The 13,802-nt window shown below is 36.4% G+C and overlaps 1 protein-coding gene across 1 annotated transcript in view; it reads left to right on the forward strand.

Annotated features, from left to right (window-relative positions):
- Positions 1-372: 372 nt before the first annotated feature.
- The window catches only part of LOC125074608 (synaptic vesicular amine transporter), a 32,762-nt gene continuing 19,332 nt past the window's right edge, over positions 373-13,802 (forward strand). The window contains exons 1-2 of the mRNA XM_047685965.1: positions 373-503; positions 5,466-5,605. Of these exons, the coding sequence (XP_047541921.1) occupies positions 5,476-5,605 (130 nt within the window). The 5' untranslated portion in view covers positions 373-503; positions 5,466-5,475. The remainder of the gene's footprint in view (positions 504-5,465; positions 5,606-13,802) is intronic.

Raw genomic sequence — 13,802 nt, forward strand, 5'->3', positions numbered from 1 at the left:
ATTCAACCTTATTCTAAGCCCACAAAGTTGGATTTCCATTCGACGAATATCGATTAAAGAGTCCTCAATTTGATCATTCAAAATTAAACCCTATTTCCGAGACGATAACGTCAAAATTTCTCTACGTCACTATAGACTGAGATCTTTGAAACAATCAACTCCACGTTCACTGGAGATTGAATTCTAAATTCAAACGATATGATTCGAAGTTCCTTGTCAGATACTATTGTATGTCAAATCGCGACCAGTGTTAATGACCTCCCGCGCCTCTCCCCGGTACTCAATAGATGTACTATAAAGGGGCATACTAAGTTTAACTCGGAGGTCAGTGCTTGTGGTTGCGTTCGAAGTGCTGTTTCGTTTTTCTGGCTGTGTTAGTCGGTCCTCGGACGGCGCGAAGAGAGGACGTTTATGATTTATTTAAATTAAATAGTATTATTTTATTAATTATTATTTAAATTTTATTTACAAGAAGATGAAGGGTGGTCCTGACTTTATTTAGGGTAAGTATTTAATGATTATAAAATTAAAAAAAACAAAAACAAGAGTATTTTGAGTAAAGCGAACTGTTATTTATTTATGAACATTACAACGGTACCTTACTTTGAAATATAAAAAAAAAATAATTCATAAGTACCGTCAGAATTAGAAATAAATTTTAGTCTTCAAATGGAATATTTTCTAACAAAAAATTTAGTACTAAGCGTAAGTTTTTTTATGTTAATAACTGTTGCTTCGTGTTATTGCAATACCATAAAGATCATATCCATAAATATTTTATTAGCAAGACAGCTATGTCCTACAAGGCTAATTAAAAACGAACTATGCGTAAAAGGAACTTTTCCTTCTTACGTACCATAGAGTTAAAAACAATAGACAAGGGATATATTTCTCATAATATATTAATATAAAAATTTAAGACTCTGCGAAGCACTTTCAAATCGTAATTTAATAAGTAATTGAACTTAAATCTAGCGAAACGAAACGTCAACAATTATATACTTTGCTCTTTTACTAAAATCCTAATAAAATATTAAGACTAAATGAACCAATAAAACTTATTATTCATTAAAAGAAAACTCTTTATAAAAAATAAAACGCCCGGATTTAGGCTCGGGTTCCATCACAGGACAGATTGAACACGAATTGTGAACAGCATTGTAAATCTGTTTGTTTGAAAAGAGCAACTATGCGAGTTTCTTCTCGCTGGAGGCTGTATTCAAAACGGCGGTAGTGTTTAAATATTGACGATTCAAAAACGCTTCATTGTGAAGTTTACTTGAATAAACATTTGATGTGATCCATAACCTTGATGAGAGTAGAAGGCATTTTACGATCTTGAACTAGGAAATAGATATATTTGTATTTTTCTAGAAACAACAGACTAAAAATTGGGGGTTGAAATATAGGGGAACTTTGTTTTTATGGCATTGGTTGGCGGACGAGCATATGGGCCACCTGATGGTAAGTGGGCACCACCGCTCATAGACAAAGGCACTGTAAGAAATATTAACCATTCCTTACATCACCTATGTGCCAACAACCTTGGGAACTAAGATGTTATGTCCCTTGTGCCTTGTGACTACACTGGCTCACTCAAAAACTACTTTTATAATGAAAAAATAAATACACATTTTGTCCCATACATTATATACTAGCTATTAATCCCGGCGTCACTTCTACAAAAATCTATATACATTTTTGAATTGAAGAAAATCATAACTTTTCTCGACTATAACATTTATTATTCAAAAAACCTTCCTCTTTAATCGCTCTGTATTGGTGAAAACCTCATTAAAATGCGTTACATTAACGGCCTGTAAACTTCCCACTGCTGGGCTAAGGCCTCCTCTCCTTTTGAGGAGGTTTTTGCAGCATTTTCAACCACGCTGCTCCAATGCGGGTTCACATGTAGCAGAATTTCGTTGAAATTAGACACATGCTGGTTTCCTCACGATGTTTTCCTTCACCGCCGAGCACGAGATGAATTATAAACACAATATAAGCACATGAAAATTCAGTGGTGTTGAACCCGCAATCATCGGTTAAGATGCACGCGTTCTAACCACTGGGTTATCTTGGCTTAAAATGCGTTGCGTAGCTTAAAAGATCCCAGCGTACAGATGGGAAGCGACTTTATGCGATGTAGACTAAATACTTATGACAAAAACTTTTACGAAATACGCTACATTTTCAGGAATAAATTTTTTCATATATTGGTTAGAAGTTTTTTGCAGTTAGGCATTATAAAAGACTTCTCATTAATTAAATCAGATTTGAGAATATTAAACATAATACTTTAAGCATACCGCCGAGATAAATTAGTGGTTAGAACACCTCTTAACCGATTATGGCAAGTTCTAGCCCAAGCAAGCACTGAATTTTCATGTGCCTTATTTGTATTTATAATTAATCTCGTCAGTGAACTACGAGTGTTTAATTTCAATGAAATTGTGCCAATTGTGTATCCACCAATCCGTATTAAAGTGTGGTGGAATAAGCTCCAATACTTCTCCTCATAAGAGTGAAGAATTTACTTTGAATAATAACGTAAAAGATTTTACCGGCTTACTTGCAATCGTTCTATATCGGCGTTTCATTTAAACACATCTCTCTGTCTGACATCATTGATTTGACATGCGAAAGACGAAGATAGCATTAACTAATCATATCTAAATAACATTTCACGGATAGAGCCGTGAGTAATTAAAAAAGTTAAAAAGTCAATTAGAATTTAAATGTAATCTCTTGACCTATATTAAGATTTTCAAATGGCAATTTCGTAACCGTGAATTTGAATGGAATTAATTTTGTGAATTTAGCTTTTAGGGTTAGGTACTCTTTAAAAAGAGGGTTTAATTTCGTTACTGGAGAGGGTGGTGATTCCGTAGTAGATGTCGCTTTGACAAATTTCGGCCAAAGAATCCAATTTTCAATAGAGACCAATCAACTACGCAGGAGAAAGTATAGTGCACGTGTGTGGGCAAACACAGGTCTCTAATCCCTCACTCTCATAATCTTGGTGGTAGGGCTTTGTGCAAGCCCGTCTGGGTAGGTACCACCCACTCATCAGATATTCTACCGCTAAACAGCATTACTCAGTATTGTTGTGTTCAGGTATGAAGGGTGAGTGAGCCAGTGTAACTACAGGCACAAGGGACATAACATCTTAGTTCTTAATGTTGATGGCGCATTGGCGAAGTAAGGAATGGTTACCTCCGTGATCGAGTAGTGTGTACACCGGTTATCATGGGTACGCCACTCTGCGATCCCGGGTTCGATTCCGGGCCGAGTCGATGTAGAAAAATTTCACTAGTTTTCTATGTTGTCTTGGGTCTGGGTGTTAGTGGTACCGTCGTTACTTCTGATTTTCCATAACACAAGTGCTTCAGCTACTTACATTTGGATCAGAGTAATGTGTGTGATGTTGTCCAATATTTATTTATTTAATATTTCTAACAGCGCTAATGTTTATGAGCCGTGACTTAACATGGTCCGCTTACACATTACATAAAAAAGGGCTTAACCTGCTTTTCAAGGCTTGAAGACTCATTTCCAACTTACAGACTCCATGTCACTGAGTATTTCGATGGTCAAACACATCAACATATCCAGACACTAGACTAACAATTTGATAGATCATAATTATTGAATCTAAACGAAATGAATTAATTATATCGATATCTTACCTTAAATTTAACCCTCCCATTGGAATATTAAAGAAATAACTTAAATCGCCGTCTTTACGACAATAAAGTCCTCAAACAAAGATGGCGGATTCAATGGGAATCACACAAGTATTTTTAAAGGACTTCAAACGAAGAATGTTCTAAATTCGGATTAAATTGTTAACGCTTGTTACCTTTTATTTGTTGATAGGGTTTTGTGCACTTTTATAGGTAACCTCTCATCATCTATTCTATCGCCAAACATTTATATCAAATATTATTGATTTCTGGTTTAAAGGGTGAAAGCTAGTGCGACTCCAGGCACAAGGGACATATTATACACTGTATTACAGGAACAATGTCTATTATGAATGGTATTTAACATTCCAACAAACTAAATCATATAAAAACACACTAGAAATCGCGATCAGAAATTAGTATACATAAGATTTCAGAATAAGAATTATCATTTCCATAAAACTAGTCGTCACGTAACGATCATTTTGTAGACACCGTAGCGATAGTATTCGTAGCATCGTTCGTAGCATAATATCGTAGCAGACTACTGGACGCGTAGCTTTAACTCTGCCGATTTGCAACCTTATCGTTATAGGTGCGGACGCGTTGAATGGACATATTTATGTGAATATAAAAAGTATACCTAAAATGTTGGATAACATTTATTGTAGACGTTGGAGGCTATTTAAATCTTACTAGAGACTCACCTCAGATTCGCACGCTTGACATTTTAAATATATGTATGTTTGACAGTCGCTATGAGAAAACCTGTATAATAAGTTTTCTGAAAATTATTAATTAATCAATTTTCATTGTATTTTTCATCATCCGAGATGGCCCAGTGGTTAGAACGCGTACATCTTAACCGATGATTTCGGGTTCAAACCCAGGCATGCACCACTGAATTTTCATGTGCTTAATTTGTGTTTATAATTCATCTCGTGCTCGGCGGTGAGGGAAAACATCATGAGGAAACCTGCATGTGTCTAATTTCAACGAAATTCTGCCTCATGTGTGGCACAACCCGCATTGGAGCAGCGTGCTGGAATATGCTCCAAACCTTCTCCTCAAAGGGAGAGGAGGCTTTAGCCCAGCAGTGGGAAATTTACAGGCTGCTTATGCTTAATAATTAAACAATTTTCATTGTATTTTTCATCATCAACGGTATATTAGAAATTAAAAGAAAAAAAAAGGAAATTAGTCGTTTTCGAGTTATGGCGTGACCGATCGGATATATCGATTCATTTATATTGTACTATATATTATGTAAAGTTATATTTTTATTGTATTGTATTATTTTTCTTTACATCAAAATTAGTAACATTAAATCCTTAACCATATACAAATACGAATTAATAAATAGTTACGGTATAAATCTCGACCGCGTGGCCGGAAGAGCAGCATTTCCCCGTTGAATCGCAATTCCGAACTTCTGGGCGAGAAAGTACCAGCCCTCCTGTCACCAGTGCCAGACAATAAGGCGAGATGTTATAATTTTAATGACGCTTCTTGGACTACTCCAAGGTCCAAGAGTTCAACAGCAATGACAAAAAAACAATTTGGAATGAGACTCGAATATTTGAATCGTTTGTTCGCTTAAGCCTTTATCAAGGCGGCTCCAGCTCTTAAAGTTGTTTCTCTGATATGAGACGGAGTTTGTTTTTTAATCTAAAATTTGTATATGGACCCTTACTGTACACGTGTAAAGCTTGTTGTAGTAAATAATATAACACTATAGCAGTTTCTGTCAATGGTATTTAAGTTTAAATTATGTTTTAGGATAACAAAAATGGGTGCAGCATCTGACGGTATGGGGGTGTGGCGCGCGCGTATCGCCGCCTGTCGGGAGTCCCGCAAGTTGGTCCTCGTGATCGTTGCCATCGCGCTGCTGCTTGACAACATGCTGCTGACCACCGTTGGTAAGTTATATTATCGCAGGTATAGTATTCGTCCATTGGTCGAAATTCTTAAATACAAGGAAAAGCGTTATCACCAATTTTGTTTTTATTGAATATAAACGCACGGGTAAATGGACCACGTGATGGTGATTAGTCACCATCGCTCATGGACTAACTACAGACACAAGGGATTATCTCCCATATCCATTTTAGATCCAAAGGTTGGTGGCGAATTTGTGATGTAAATAATGGTTGATATTTCTTTCAGCGTCTATGGGCGTTCGTTGTCTATGGGCGGTGGTGAGCACTTACCATCAGGTGGCCCATTTGCTCGTCCGCCTAAACATATCATTAAAAAAAGTTGTTGATGATTGAAGACACAGCTTTAAGTGTTTACTTGAATTTATTGTAATTTTTTGTGTGGAACATAAATTATTTTCAAAAACACCAATTTATAATGCCCATAATTTTCACTTTTTGAAACAGAACTCACAACTCTTTTAATAACAAAAATCCACAATCCAATATCGAATTCAAAAATATCCTTTTTTACATTTATTTATAACGGCTTCAAATTAAAAATCTATCATACTAAAATAATTCTTTGATTGTATTAAACTCAAGCCCTGGTAGTTATACAACCTTCGTTTCAGTAAGAATATAGAAATCTGTTAAGTCAAATAAATTATAAGATAATCAAAGATCGAGATCCACGCGAACATTCTCTCATTATCCGAGAAGAACTTGCGGTGCACCAGCTTAAAGTTGTTTCCGAAGCACGCTAATGTCAACACTGTCAACTACAAAGTTTTCCCAGAATCCATTTTTGAATCCAGAAGTGTATGTATCCAGATGTGTATATGTGTGTAATCCAGAATTTACTTGGTGGTAGGGCTTTGTGCAAGCCCGTCTGGGTAGCTACCACCCACTCATCAGATATTCTACCATCAAATAACGGTGCACTATATTGTTGTATTCCAGTTAGAAGGGTGAGTGATCCAGTGTAATCACAGGCACAAGGGACATAACATCTTAGTTCCCAAGATAGGTGGCGCATAGGTCATAAGGAATGGTTAATATTTCTTACAGCACCTCTGTCTATGGGCGGTGACTACTCACTATCAGGTGGCCCATATGCTCGTCCGCCAACCAATGCCATAAAAAAAGATCGAAATTTGCATCCTCTTCATCTAGGACACTTATCCCACCCAATATTATTGTTCTTTATTCAATAAATATCAGACGCGATAGCAATATAATCCATCTCCGTCTAACAAACGATCGCTATCTGGAGGCGTAAATGAAAATTCAATTCATGAGATGTGCTCCATAATTTATGAACCCATCCAATCTCCAACGCCTTCAGATAAACATTGCGAGGGTTCCGTCGTTACAGTGTGCTTTTGGTTTTCCTTGTGATTTTGTAAATACGAAATGATTGTTCATTTTAAATATTTTTCTAAGTGCCCATTGAGTACATCTTGTTGTTTTAACAAAATTTTGGCTACGGAGGGGGCGTGGTAAGGGTGATTGATGATTACTTAAACACTTTTTTTACATTAGCAGCCTGTAAATTTCCCACTGCTTTAAGGCAAGGCCTTCTTTCCCTTTGAGGAGAAGGTTTGGAGCATATTCCACCATGCTGCTCCAATGCAGGTTGGTGGAATACACATGTGGCAGAATTTCGTTGAAATTAGACACATGCAGGTGTCCTCACGATGTTTTCCTTCACCGGTGAGCACGAGATTAATTATAAACACAAATTAAGCGCATGCAAATTCAGTTGCACCTGCCTGGGTTTGAACTCGTCGTCATCGATTAAGAGGCACGCGTTCTAACCACTGGGCCATCTCGGCTCTTAAGCATTAAACACTGCATTCTTCTTTTCCCTAATTAATGTTTAATGATGACAAAAATTAAAGAAACTTATATAAGGCCAATTAGTATAACCAAAAACGATTCGTCTTTCTTACGGACAGTAAATTTTACCAGCAGGTTGAAAAGGCGACAGAATTGAAACGCGGAAGACTTAGGTGGCAGTATATTTATATTAAGAGCAAGGGGACGGCGGAAAATTTAATTATTAACGCTTTTCACGCAATCAAATCTATACTGGTGTGTTTTATCAAATTTTGCGAGTTAAAATTGACCCAGTTTCCGTTGACCGATTGTGATGAAATCTACATCCGTTTGGTTCTAGTTCTAGGTACTCGAAATCAAAATACTTTATCCAAGTAGTCTTTTAGACTTTTGAATCGTCATTTTAAAGATTCTACAGAGAAAAATCGACAAGAAACTATAATGAAATCTAATTGACGTATGGTTTAAGAAGTTTTCGATTAAGATATTCTTGGAACGAAGTTCTTTTACGCGGCTTTTCTTCTAAGCGTTATTGAATACATAATATAAAGCAGAAACAACTTTAAACTTTAAAGAAACTATATATACTTTTCGTGTTTTTTTTATTTCGAAGTCCACGACGCTTCGCAGACCTTTGTTGAACCTCAAAACGAAATCATCAAAGACATTAACGAACAAAAGTTTTGAAACTTCAACCGAATTCATTTTAAAGGAGTTTCGCGAAAACTTCTCGGAAATGTTTTAAATGTACAGATTCTGGGCGGTTACTCCATACTGTAATGTCACTATTTGAAGTTATACTTTTGGAACGCTATAAAAATTACGACAGTGTTTTTTTATGATGCATGCACAGACAAGAAAACTACACGAAGAAGTTCCCAATCAAAGGAAATCAGTGAATAATAACGGCTTATAATTCATTTCGTGCTCGGCGGTGTAGGAAAAATCCTGCATGCATATTTATATATTTCAATAAAATAATGCCACATGTACATCCACCAACCCGCATTGGAGCAGCGTGGTGGATTATGCTCCAAGCCTTCTTCTTCAAAATAGAAAGGAGCCCTTAGCCTAGCAGTAGGAAATTTATGGCTGTTTCCCCCCTGTGTCTCCGTTCGGGACTGAAGGGAACTTAACATCGAACCTCTATCAAATGTTAGATATTCGATATCCAATAAGGTAACCATGACAATGTATTGTGTTTGAGAAATTTAATGATCGTCGTTTGATCAAGGATATGTTTTAACTTATCAAATTCCAATATCAGCGTCGCCAATATTCAAGCTTTGACAACAGCCGAGTCGGCGCAGTAGTTAAAAACGCATCTTAACCGGTCCAAACTCAGACAAGCACTGAATTTCCATGTGATAAATATGGACTTATAAGTAACAAATGACTCGCCCGGCTTCGCACGGGTGCAATACTGATACTATTATTATTTTTTATGGTATCGGTAGGCAAGCAAATGGGGCACCTGATGGTAAGTCGTCACCACCGCCCATAGACAATGGGGCTGTAAGAAATACCATTCCTTACATCACCAATGCGCTACCAACCTTGGGAACTAATATGTTACGTGTTACTTCGTGTTAGAGCTTGCACAAAGCCCTAACACGAAGTAAATATATACGACAGAAATAAACTGCAAAAACTAAATATACTACAAAATAGAGTATATTTATATATAACGATAAAAAAAAAACTGCTATGTCCCTGCGTTTTAAATCTGTAATATCTTCGAAAATATTTATTTAAATTACATACTGTAAAGGGCCATATTGATCTATATTAAATGCCCAATGTATTTATGTACTTAATGTACTTAATGGGATAAGGATTAATGCTGTATTGCTTAAAATCGCTTCGAAAATAAGCCATTATTTCTCGTAAAGTACTCTTTAAAGATAAAAAAACGATCATTGTGGATTATCCCTATGAGGTAGATATATAGGTACCATTGCGGACTTTTTTGAGGAACCTTTTTAGTCAGCAATGTAAACGCAAAAAATGTCTTCTAAAACCTCTAAAATTATCAGTGTTTCTCTACTGTATTATGCATGTATTATACATGTAAACCTTCCTCTTGAATTACTCTGTCTATTAAAAATACCGTATTAAAATCCGTCGTGTTTTAAAGATCTAAGCATACACAGGGATCGACAGACAGCGGGAAGTAACTTTTTTTTATACTATGTAGTGATATCGTGAGGAATCCTGGATGTGTCTAATTTCAATGAATTTTCCCTAAATGTTCTGCAAACCTGAACCGAGGTGCCTAATAGTTAGAACGCGTGCAACTTAATCGATGATTGCAGGTTCACACCCAGCCAAGCACCACTAAATTTTCATGTGCTTAATTAGTGTTTAAAATTCATCTCGTGGTCGGCGGTGAAGGAAAACATAGTGAGGAAACCTGCATGTGTCTAATTTCAATGAAATTCTGCCATATATGTGGCACAACCCAGGTGGAGCAGAATATGCTCCAAACCTTCTCCTCAAAAGGAGAGCAGGCCTTAGCCCAGCATTGGGAAATTTACAGGCTGTTCATGTTCTCCAAAACTCCTCAAAGGGAGATGAGGCTTTTGCCCAGCAGTGGGATATTTAAAGGGTGTTACAGATTATAGAAATATGTCATAACCATGACGATGCAATTAAAACTATGATAACTTTTATAATAACAAGGCGAGCCCAATTTCACGGCGAGATCAAAGTGAAACTCATTTAGCTCTCATCAAAAGCGTGACTTCATAGTGATGTGCTGTGATAAAATATATCGATAATATTTATTTTTATAATTATGACTTAACTAATGTGTTTTTTTTAATCTATACTTAATATAATAAATGAGAAGTAACTCTGTCTGTCTGTTCGTTGCTCGTTCACGGCTCTGAATCGAATTTAATGATTTTTTTATTTGTCAAACTTAAACTACTAGGAAAAATATAGGCTACATTTTCACGTCTAACCGTAATCGTATACCGTCACGATACGGTCGTTGGTATTAGTGAAGTCAATGTTGATTTGAGCTATTTTTACTATATTTTTATTAAATAATTATTTATTTACATTAAGTATATTAAAAAAAACTACAACTTACATGAATCATATACAATTAAATTTATATGTGTACTGTTATTTTATTATATTGACAATCTTGTACAAGATAATGTCTTAATTTATAAAATTAATTCGCAAAGCTAAAAACTAAAACGTAACATTAAAAACAGTGATGGACATTTGAAAGTATCGATAGATGTCGCATCACTGTAAGTGCAAAGCGTCAGGCTCAAACTTGGTGTAGTATAAATCTGATTATAGCAGCCGTCTCGCCTCGTGTCGGTTACATTTTAGCCTTGGATATAATTGAATTGGCATCCTGTATATTTTAGTTTTAACTCTATTAGTCTCCTAACTAACATCGACTACCTCGTCGGTCTAGTGGCTTGATATAAGGCCTTAGATCCCGAGGCTCTGAGTTCAAACAAAAAGTCGAACCTATCAAATTTTATTGGGATTTTCTGTACAAAAATTCTCAGTAACACAACGTCTGGATGTTGGAAGTGTGTGCACTCCTGTCTCTCGAAAACATCTTTTTTTGTGGTATACGTAGGCGGACGACCAAATGGGCTACCTGATGGTAAGTGGTCACCATCGCCCATAGACAACGGCGCTGTAAGAAATATTAACCATTCATTACATCACCAGTACGCCACTAACCTTGGGAACTAATATGTTACGTCCCTTGTGCCTGTAGTTACACTGGCTTACTCAAGCTTCAAACCGGAACACAAGAATACTAAGTACTGCTGCTTAGCGGTAGCATATCTGATGAGTGAGTGTTACCTACCCAGACGGACTTGAACAAAGCCCAACCTGTTGTTTGGCGCCTGTTGATCCTGTGCCTGAATGTTTTCCGGTCGGAATAGAGATAGACTTGTGCACTATATGTCCTGGGTAGTTGTCTGGTCTGTCGTGACCGAAATCTACCGGATGACATCATCCAATGTAATGGATTGATTTCTTACGCTTTTACATTTTAAAATATGTAACCGATCATGTAAATAGGATAAAAAAAACTACTATATACAATATTTTTTAAGTCAGTGTGGGCCACGTCATCCAAGAAGACGACAAGCTCGAAGTCCAGCGAAGATCTGCTGATGTTCAGTAAAAATATAAAATAACGCCACAATTTATAAAAGTAAAATGTAAAAAAAGACACGGGCAACTGCGAGCCCCTGGATGTTGTAATTAAATTAAAAAAAAAAACCGATCATGATAAAATTAATACAGAATAGAAGATTACTTGAAACCTGCCCCCTCCCACGGGTGAAAACTGACACTTACACTGAAATATGGTCGTTTGGACACGAGAGTCTTAAGTGCTCAAATCCGGGAAACTTTATTATTGTACTTTCTGGACATAATTCATTTCGTTGAAGGCATTTTTTTTTTTAAAGAGCTAGTTTTTCATTGGTCACTTGATGGTCTGCCAAAGGCACTGTGAGAAATATTAACCCTCACAAAACCAATGCATAATCAACATTGGAAAATCAAAACAAAATATACTTTATTCAAGTAGACTTTTACAAGCACTTTTGAAAACTATATTAAGTGAAGCTATCACCGGTTCGAAATGCAGATTCTACATAGAAGAACCAGCAAGAAACTCGGTAGTTACTCTTTTTCAACATCTAAAAATACAGTCTTGTTAGTTAAATACAATTATATATGTATGTTATGTCTCCCACCTGGAAGTCAACAAGCATTAACTCCACGCTTTTTTATCATCTATATAATCTTGTATTAAATAATATGCCTTCTTTACCAATGTATTTTTTACAAATGATTTGTATTTATAGGACGTTATGTTCTTTGCACCTATTACACTGGCTAACTCACTCTTCAAACCGTCAAACCGAAACACAACAATAGAACTGTTGCTTAGTGGTAGAACATGTGGATTGGGTTAATATAATAAATGAGAAGTAACTCTGTCTGTTTGTCAGTTCATTGCTCATTCAAGGCCCAAACTCTGAACCGAATTTAATGATTTTTTTATATATCAAACTTAAACTACGAGGAAAAATATAGGCTACATTATCACGTCTAGCCGTAATTGTATACTATCACGATACGGTGTTCGTGAATTTTATGTTAATTTGTGCAATTTTTTACAATAATTCGTAAATAATTATATATTTACATTAAGTATATGAAAAAAAAACTGCAATTTACATGAATCCTATACGGCATTACGGCATTAGCAGCCTGTAAATTTCCCACTGCTGTTCCAAAGGCCTCCTCTCCCTTTGAGGAGAAGATTTGGAGCATATTCCACCACGCTGCTCCAATGCGGGTTGTGCCACACATGTGGCAGAATTTCGTTGAAATTTGACACATGCAGGTTTCCTCACGATGTTTTCCTTCACCGCCGAGCACGAGATGAATTATAAACACAAATTAAGCACATGAAAATTCGATAGTGCCTTCCTGGGTTTGAACCCGAAATCATCGGTTATGATGCACGCGTTCTAACCACTGGGTCATCTCGGCTCATATACAATTAAATTTGTATGTATTCTGTTATTCTATTATATTGATATCTTGTACAAGATAGTTGAACATGTGGAGATATCTACCCAGACGGTCTTGCAGAAACTCCAATCACCAACTGAAAGCCCATTAATACCATTCAATTACTATTAATTATAAATTTTATCGGCGCGCTATTAAATAAACGATAAACGACGAGAGCCGTCGACGTCGAGTGTAGTTCGTTTCGATTGGAAAAGAGTTGAGGATCTGTTTTTGACAGATCGTTTAACTCGAGAGATGGCGGATTAATTTTATTATGATTTTTAAAACGTTTTGTGAAACGAAAATGATTTATGGAAAACTAGCAAAACCTAGATTCGGTCGTCCTACTTAATAATAATATACTACCATCTGGCCGCGGCTACGCCTAAATATGAGAAGGACGGGCGGGGGCAATGTTAGATACTTGTTGATATTTAGGTGGAAATAAATAATCGATCGGGTTCAAACCCAGGCAGGCACCGCTGAATTTTCACGTACTTAATTTGTGTTTATAATTCATCTCGTGCTGGTAACCTGCATGTGTCTAATTTCAACGAAATTCTGCCACATGTGTGGCACAACCCGCATTGGAGGAGCGTGGTGGAATATGCTCCATACCTTCTCCTCAATGGGAGAGCAGGCCTTAGCCCAGCAGTGGGATATTTACAGGCTGTTTATTTATGTTTATGTAAATATATTATTACTTAGTAAATTCAACGCACTTTTATTGTTATCACAAAGGTTAAAAACTTAAGTATCAATCACCGATTCGGATAGA

This window comes from Vanessa atalanta, chromosome 28, assembly GCF_905147765.1.
Source record: "Vanessa atalanta chromosome 28, ilVanAtal1.2, whole genome shotgun sequence".
Classification (NCBI taxonomy): domain Eukaryota; kingdom Metazoa; phylum Arthropoda; class Insecta; order Lepidoptera; family Nymphalidae; genus Vanessa; species Vanessa atalanta.